The 9,202-nt window shown below is 37.9% G+C and overlaps 1 protein-coding gene across 1 annotated transcript; it reads left to right on the forward strand.

Annotated features, from left to right (window-relative positions):
- The first annotated feature begins 7,831 nt into the window (after nucleotides 1–7,831).
- LOC123393434 (putative olfactory receptor 10D3) lies at nucleotides 7,832–8,769 on the forward strand. The gene is given in 2 exon segments (XM_045085346.1): nucleotides 7,832–8,378; nucleotides 8,381–8,769. Coding segments are annotated over 2 exon segments (936 nt in total).
- The last annotated feature ends 433 nt before the right edge of the window (nucleotides 8,770–9,202 follow it).

A 9,202-nucleotide genomic window follows, 5' to 3' on the forward strand; every position in this document is an offset into this window, starting at 1 on the left:
TGTTTTCACACGTTACAGAATTTCTTTCTTTTTAAAGGCAGGCAGAATAATATTCTATTGCACATATATATAACATTTTTTCTTCATTCTTCAATTCAATTGTGGTGGCTATTTGTGTATATGTGTGTGTATATGGAGTCTTTAAGGTTTTCTATATAGAAGATCATGAAATCTACAAAACTTTATTTTTTTTTATTTTTTTCCCAATTTGGATGTTTTTTTACTGCTGCTTTTTTTTTTTCATTTGCTTTTTTTTCCCGTCATTTTTGTTTTGCTTTTTGCCTAATTGCTCTGGCTAGAATTGGTATCACTGGGTATCTTTACCTTGCTCTTGCTCTTAGAGGAAAAGCTTTCAGGTCATGAAATTTGTTCTTTCTTAATCTCTTTTGGAGAAAAAAAAAAAAAAACACCTCTCCAGAAACTTATAAAATATTCTAACTTTGCAGTGACTTTCTTTTACCAATAGGATATGAAAAATCTGTATGTACTTTTGTGCAGTGTTTAAATGGAACCTTCCAAATATGGTTAAATTGAAAAAATCATTACCCATAGTCTAGATATTTTCTCTACTGAGATCAGGAGAAAGAGGTACAATATATCCAACTCTTAGTCAAGGAGAATTTATTACCTTTTTGGACAGATTCTCTTACCAATTTCTTCAAAGTAAATATATATTTATTATATCTATATATATAAATTAGATATATATAAATATAATAAATCTAGATATCTATATATTTATATAGGTATAAATTAAATACATATAAATAGATATATTTTTATCTATCTATCTATCTACATGCTTCTAGTGGGCAAGTACTTAAAGATAGATACCAGGAGGCCACTGATTAAAAGAAGGTCATGCTGAAAAGAACACAGTCTACACTGGATGACAGAGTCAAAATCCACAAAGATGTTTTCATAGGCTCAGGTGTTGTGTAAATACTAAAATGGGTGAAACTGGATACCTTCAAACTATGTCTGTAAAAAAAAAAAAGGAATGGTTCCAGCACTTAGCAGAAACCAGGGTGACAATCTTCCTTACAGTCTTACATATGAAAAAGTTCAATTTGAGGTCATAGTGTTCTCAAAGTTGCTTTAATTATTCTTGAGATGTTTGAGCTGGTGGACTGAAATAAAGAATGCAGTGATAAAATTCTTTGTTTCATAGCTATCTGGAGTGTTGAGCATTAATAGACAAAAGGATAGAATTAACATAGGAATGATTAGAGAGGAACTGGAGAACCACTTGGCTAGGAGGTTTATGGCAACATCCAAATTAAAAAGTCAGTGATAGAGCTAAATTATTATTAAGGTCCTTTCAGTTCAGAGAATATATTGATTTTTCTATTATCTACATTTCCATAGTTCTTTTTTCTCTTCTTCCAGTTATGGTATGATGCATTAGAACCCTTGCATTCCAATCCTGGGTCTGTCATGATCTATATCTGAGAACCTGGGCAAGTTATTTAACTTCCCTGAATCATCATTTCTTCATCATCTATGAAATGGAACATAATACACCTGACTTTGGGGATTCTGAGAACTCTTCATTGCAGCAGGCCTTCTGGATATGATCCATGCTGATGTCTAGACATGCCCCAGCACCTCTGCTCTTTATATCCTTGTGGCCAGTTTTTGTAGGCATGAAGATAAATGAACATTGTTCTTGCTCATACAAACAATCTCTGTTCACATCCGAAGTTTCTCAGCTTCCCCTGTTAGCATCAATCACTGTATTAGTTTTCCATCCATAAAACACCAAGAGTGATTGGATAGGTATCCTAGGATATGATTTTGACAAGTCTACCAAAATCTGTCCCAAGGGAGGATTATCACATCAATTTAGCTGGGTTTTAGATGGAGTGAATCCCCTCATGCTGCCATTAGTCTGAATGCTCAGTGCTTAAGGACACAAGGTGAGGTGTGTGTATATGTATGTGAGTTGCTGTGGCTCATTCAAGGGGTGGGACCAGACTCTCTCAGTACAGTGCCAGAAGTCATGGGGTTTTGTGTTTACCTTACCTTCACAGAGAAACAAACTGATGGGCTCTGGTGATAATTCTCTAGGAGGGACTATCCACCTGCATGTTTTAATTATTTTCTATCTACTCAGGTAAACTGACTAGCTCTTTTTTTTTTTTAAAGATTTTTTTTTTAAATTTTTATTTACTTGACAGACAGAGATCACAAGTAGGCAGAGAGGCAGGCAGAGAGAGAGAGGAGGAAGCAGGCTCCCCGCTGAGCAGATAGCTCGATGCGGGGCTCCATCCCAGGACCCTGGGATGATGACCTAGGCCAAAGGCAGAAGCTTTAACCCACTGAGCCACCCAGGTGCCCCCTGACTAGCTCTTATTAAGGAACTTATTAAAATAGCTAACTAGGCTATTAGGGTGGTGCTAGAATCTAGAGTTGGCCTTGGCCTGACAGATAGATAGATCGCCTTCTTCCTAGCTATACTGGGGTAACTTTTCCTTTCCCAGTTACCCATAAAAGCAACCACCTAAATCGCCATGGTGCCAAACCACCAAAACTTTCAAAGCACTTAGTATAATGGGGTTATTTTTCTGCTATTCCTAATTCTCTGGATAAACATAAAATACATATTTATTCCAAAGGACAGAGCCAAAAGTTACAGAATACTTTGGCATAATCACACCAACTACTGATTTTGAGCTTTCAAGAAAGGCTGTCAGGAATCATGGCTGTTTTGGCTTTAGGTAAAGTTTAGAGTTACCTTAAACTGTTTTTGTCCATTTGCATGCCCTAACACACAATGAAATTTTAATCTGTATTTTAATAACAAATCAAACATAACATAATGCAAGTTGTTAAAAATTATGTATCAATAAATTATATGTTGTTTTCCATAATAAATAAATTAATTTGGGTGCATTCTTTATTGATTGAGAATAAATGTAGTATATATTCTATCCACTATTTATATTGCTATAGTATCCAAAACAAATTTAATAACATGTTTTTTAGTGCAGTCCTAAAAATTATTTGTATTATGAAACATCTTTCATATTTTAGAAATATTATAAAATGTAAAGAATATTAACAGATGCCTGTGTATTTTTCAGCCAGTATAGGAAATAGAATATAATCTATTGCTTCTGTGTACTTCTGTTATCCTCATCCTCACAGAAGTTATTAGCAAGTTGTTCTTGTTAAGGAAATACCTTTATTTAATTTATGGATTTAGCACTATGTAGGCATCACTAAAGAACATATTTTTTAGTTTTTTTCTGGCTTTGAAATTTGTTTAAATAAACTCATCCATGATTGCCTTTATTCCCTTCAAACTTGTATTTGAGATTCATTGATTTTGGTGCATGTGGTTGAAAATTTACCTTTTATTATTTCTTTATTCATTCTACGATCCTAAGGCATGTTTTGTAGTTGGGGTCTACTTTCTGAGAATGTAGGGCACTGTGATGTAGAAAACAAAGGGTTATGTCCAAGTGTAGACGACTGTGAGTTTTGTCTTCTGTAAGTGTGGTGGGGTGGGGAGGTTCTTTGACTAGATTCTTTTCTCACAGTCTTTTTAAAAAAAATTTTTTAAATTTTTTATTTATTTTCAGCGTAACAGTATTCATTGTTTTTGCACCACACCCAGTGCTCCATGCAATCCGTGCCCTCTATAATACCCACCACCTGGTTCCCCCAACCTCCCACCCCCAGCCCCATCAAAACCCTCAGATTGTTTTTCAGAGTCCATAGTCTCTCATGGTTCACCTCCCCTTCCAATTTCCCCCAACTCCCTTCTCCTCTCTAACTCCCCTTGTCCTCCATGCTATTTGTTATGCTCCACAAATAAGTGAAACCATATGATAATTGACTCTCTCTGCTTGACTTATTTCACTCAGCATAATCTCTTCCAGTCCTGTCCATTTTGCTACAAAAGTTGAGTATTCATCCTTTCTGATGGAGGCATAATACTCCATAGTGTATATGGACCACATCTTCTTTATCCATTTGTCCGTTGAAGGGCATCTTTGTTCTTTCCACAGTGTGGCAACTGTGGCCACTGCTGCTATAAACATTGGGGTACAGATGGCCCTTCTTTTCACTACATCTGTATCTTTGGGGTAAATACCCAGTAGTGCAATTGCAGGGTCACAGGGAAGCTCTATTTTTAATTTCTTGAGGAATCTCCACACTGTTCTCCAAAGAGGCTGCACCAACGTGCATTCCCACCAAACAGTCTTGATCTTCACTTTTAAGTCTTTAATCTGCCTGGAACTGACTTTTGTTTGTGATGACTTAAGAATTCAATTTCCTTCTACTGAAAAAAATATGAATATCCAGCTAATTATTCTAGCATCATTTGTTTACTATTTCAAAATATCCTCCTGTCCTGCAATGCTTCTCTAATCTGGCCTCCACTGACCCCAAACTCCCAGGATTCATGCTTTTGTGCAATCAGGTCCCTGGATTTAGTGACTTGGTTTTAGTGAATACAATGTGGCTGAGGTAATGGGACATAATTTTCAAAATTACATTATAAAAGAGTATGGCTTCAATCTTGGATGCACTTGCTCTATTTTGTAGTGATAGGATTGACTGTCATGGGAGAGGCCAGCTGCTATGTTGCAAGGCAGTTCTATGGACAGGTCTCAGGTCTACCAATAACCATGTGAATAAGCTTGGAAGCAAATCCTTCTCCAGCGAAGCCTGTAGCCTCAAGCAATTGTCTGCAACCTTAGGAGAGACTGAGCCAGGGGCACCCAGTTAAGCTGTGTCTGGATTCTTGACCCAAATAAACCATGAGGTAATAAATGTCAATTATTTTAAGCCACTAAGATTTAGATTAATAGGTTATACAATAGAAAGTAAAACATATGACTATTCGCATTTTCTATTTTTTTTAAAGATTTTATTTATTTATCCAACAGAAAGAGACACAGCAAGGGAGGGAACACAAGCAGGGGGAGTTGGAGAGGGAGAAGCAGGCTTCCTGCTGAGCAGGCAGCTGATGCGGGACACTATCCCAGGACCCTAGGGATCATGACTTGAATTGAAGGCAGCAGCTTAATGACTGAGCCACCCAAGCACTCCATTTCTATTTCTTTCTTGAGTCTGTTTTGATAAGATGTATCTTTTTATAAGTTTTTGTCCAGTTTATCACAGTTTTCAAATTTATTGAAAATAAACTTTTATATGTGCCTTTTCTCTTTTGTCCAGTAGTCATTTTTACTGAGGTATGTCCCTTAGTCTCTTCAGAGAACCAGATTTTAGCATTGCTGATCCCTTTTCCTTTTGCTTTTTCTATTTTATTCATTTATTTATTAACTAATTAATTTATCTACTTTAGTTCTTTGAAAACTATAATCCTCTTGTACATGAAAGATGAATAATTCTCACATTTCAAAATATCTGGTCTCGAGGGGCAAGGTTCTTGACACCCTTCATAGGAAAGAAATTTCTAATTCAGCAAACATGTCATGTGCCTAGTTGTATAAATTCTTAATAAATATATGTTGTTTAATACATTAATATAATTCTGGAAAAATCATGCAGGGAACAAGTCCTAGTTCAGGGAAGCCGTCTTTGCCAATTAACAAAACTGCTTGTTGGAGAGTCTAATCATGGAAATTGTATTTCCAAATCAAAATATTAGAAAACAGCATCTGAAAAGTAAGAGAAGAGCTATGGAGAACAATTTGAAATAAAGTATTTGAAACTGGATATTTAAAAGCCTGAGATATATAGTTGTTGCTTCTCATTCTAATACTATACCCTGAAACTGAGGAGATGCTTTCTGCATATATCCTAAGATTGAGCTGTACCTCTCTGCCTTCATCTCACTTCCCTAGATCAACCACAGGAATAGAAGGTATAGATACAGTTCTATCTTGTTCACGTCCATAGTAATGCCACATGGGGATATATTAGCATATTCCTTTTTAACTAGATCATTTACTTACTTCTAATTACTTCCTTTGTTCAACAATCCCCTTGAATCAGAATTCACTCAGGAATGGGATCCCAGAGGCCTCCAAGGGCATTTAAATTTCCACATAAAGAGAAAGAATAACTATTTGTGTCTTGAAAGAAATCTTTGCAGAAGACAGAGGTACATTCAGCTTTATGTCATTTAACTTGAGTTTATTTCACCAAGAAAGAGCTTTCCAGATCATGGGAGGAGATCCCTGACCCTGGTTTACCATGTGATATCAAAGGCAAATTTGGGAAGAAAATCCTAGAGAGTCAAATGGTGAAAGGATCAAACTTCTTCCTTGTAAGTCACATAAGTGCCATCTTCATCTCTTTCTTTGTGCTTCTTGTTTGTTTCTCATATGTGTCATGGAGAGGGAGAACTTGGGAGTCCTTGGTTTATAAATGGTCTCAGAGTCCACAGTGACTAACCACAAGAATAGGTCATTATTTGTTTGGTTTGTCTTTCAACTCATCATGTTGGCCAACCAACTCAAAAACTCAATTCTTATTACTGTCCTATATAACCAGGGGTTTGGACTTGATTCAAAATAATTAAAAGACTGGATGTTCCAAATCAGCCTTCACCTGGATACCTTTGGTCCAATTCTTTCTGTAATGTGACTCCTCTTGATAAACATCCAGGACTTTGGGGGGAGCAGTACAGATTATGTGTAGCTCTTATCTTGGGTTTGGTCACCTTTTAGAGTACAATTCAGAACCAAATGCCATGAAGGTAAACAGAAAAATTCTAAATATTCAGAAAAATAGGGCCCAACAGGAACAAGTGTATGATCATGCTTCTTTATAAGGCTGTGTATAGAGACAAATATCTGACAGTATCATACAAGTCCTTACACAAGACAAAATACTGAATATTATCCAGTTCTGCCAGTCATCGAGTGAATCATTTCACTACTTCATTCATCAAGCATTTATTAAGAACCTACTCTGTGCTAGACACTGTTTTCTGCACTGAGGATATAGCAGTGCACATAAGGAAGTATTTATTCCCCTAGACTTCATATCTTAGTGGTATGTGGTGGTATGGGTGGTGGTGGGGGACAGGTTGGTTTCCCACTGTTTACTAAGGAGGAGTAGGAACATTTTCAGAGCCTGATGACATCACCAAGAAAAACATGAATAACATGGAGGCAAAGCGTGACAAGGCTAGTAATGTCACAGTCCATCGCAGATGCATACATCAGAAAGCCTGATGATGTCAGGAGAAAAAATTTAGATCCCTAATTCTGCAATTTCTAGCAATCTAAATCTAGGAGAGTTGCCTAGACTTTTTAATGCTCGGATGTTATCTTTTCTACAGATTTCTCTCAAAAACTTAACTGTGAGGGCTAACTGAACTGAAATATGTTGCATAAGCGTTTTCAAGGTAAAGCGCTGACTGACTGTCCAACACTTATGGCTTTCTGAAAAATCAGAGTGACAAAATATAATGTTAGTAGTAATGGGCCCACAAATGTAGTGATTCTTGAGTTGTAGTTGATATCTTGATGTATGAAAACGCCCCTGGTTGATTCTGAGGCTTTAATATCTTTCCTCTCTGAAGGACCACACATTTGTATGGGCCCTGTCCTTTCCTTTGAAAATCATTGCTCTAAGATGCCTTTTTTAAAAAGTATTTTTTTAATAAGGGATATCTGCATCTAGAATCAGTATAACAAAAATATATGGCACAGTGCCCATTAAGTTTCCTGTGGCAATTATATTCCAGTTAAAATGCCCTGGGATATGGGTCATCAGCAATTTTTCCTTAACTTTGAGTCAAAATGCTGCTATTCCAACCACACATTTCATCTTCCCAGTAGGTTCACTGACATCAAGCCATCCATGTGCTCTGCTTCCTTTTCCTCCCCTAGGACTGTCTGTCATGGAGAAGAAGAACGGCTCGGTGGTGACTGAATTCATCCTGTTGGGGATTCCACACACAAAGGGGCTAGAGACTATGCTTTTTGTCTTGTTCTTGCCCTTCTATGCCTGCACCCTGCTGGGAAATATGTCCATCCTCATGGCTATTCTTTCTTCCACTCGCCTTCACACACCCATGTATTTTTTCCTGGGGAACTTGTCTGTGTTCGACATGAGTTTCTCTTCTGTAACGTGTCCTAAAATGCTGCTGTACCTCATGGGACTGAGCCCACTCATTTCCTATGAGAACTGTGTCTCCCAGCTCTTCTTCTTCCATTTCCTTGGCAGCATTGAGTGCTTCTTGTATACGGTGATGGCCTATGACCGCTTCACTGCCATCTGTTACCCTCTGCGCTACACAATTCTCATGAGCCCTAGAATCTGCGGGGCCTTGGCTGTGGGCACATGGCTGTTAGGTTGTATCCATTCTAGTATCTTGACTTCGCTCACCTTCACTTTGCCATACTGTGGTCCCAATGAAGTGAATCACTTCTTTTGTGATATTCCAGCACTTTGCCATTGGCCTGTGCTGATACATCCTTAGCCCAGAGGGTGAGTTTCACCAATGTTGGCCTGGTATCTCTCCTCTGCTTTCTCCTAATCCTTTTATCCTACACTCGCATCACCATCTCCATCCTGCATATTCATTCAACTGAGGGCCGCCGCCGGGCCTTCTCCACTTGCAGTGCCCACCTCATTGCCATCCTTTGTGCCTATGGGCCCATCATCACTGTCTACCTGCAGCCCACGCCTAACCCCATGCTGGGAACTGTGGTTCAAATTCTGATGAATCTGGTAGGTCCGATGCTGAACCCTTTAATCTATACCTTGAGGAATAAGGAAGTTAAAACAGCCCTGAAAATAATTTTGCACAGGACAAACCACATTCCTGAGAGTTAGTAAGAGTGGGTGGGTGGGTTGAGGGCATGGAATTTTTTCTGGCCTACATGCAAAATATCCTTCTGGAATCCTCACATGGGACTTTTCAGCACACGCTGAAGGGCACAGTTCACTTTATCACATACTTCATCATTTTGTCTATTTTGGTTTTTTGCTTTACTTAAGTCAGTCTGGATTGCTGTTGTTTTACCTTTCTTCTGTGGAGAACCTCCTGCCACTATAAGGAAGAAAGATGGCCTTTGCCCTTGAAGCATTTTGTCTACCTTTCCCAGCTCATGTCCCTCTAAACAGTATATGAGACCAAGTTTAAGAGGAAAGGCAATAAGCAGAAGAAAGGGATTTTAAATAACTAATTGAGAACTTGATAGGATCATCTCCCTTTCAATATGAACAGACTAAATGTCAGAGGCAAAATAAAATGTTTTCTCTGCCT

This window comes from Mustela putorius, unplaced genomic scaffold (genome assembly GCF_011764305.1).
Source record: "Mustela putorius furo isolate JIRA1106 unplaced genomic scaffold, ASM1176430v1.1 tig00000843_pilon_pilon_pilon, whole genome shotgun sequence".
Taxonomy (NCBI): Eukaryota; Metazoa; Chordata; class Mammalia; order Carnivora; family Mustelidae; genus Mustela; species Mustela putorius.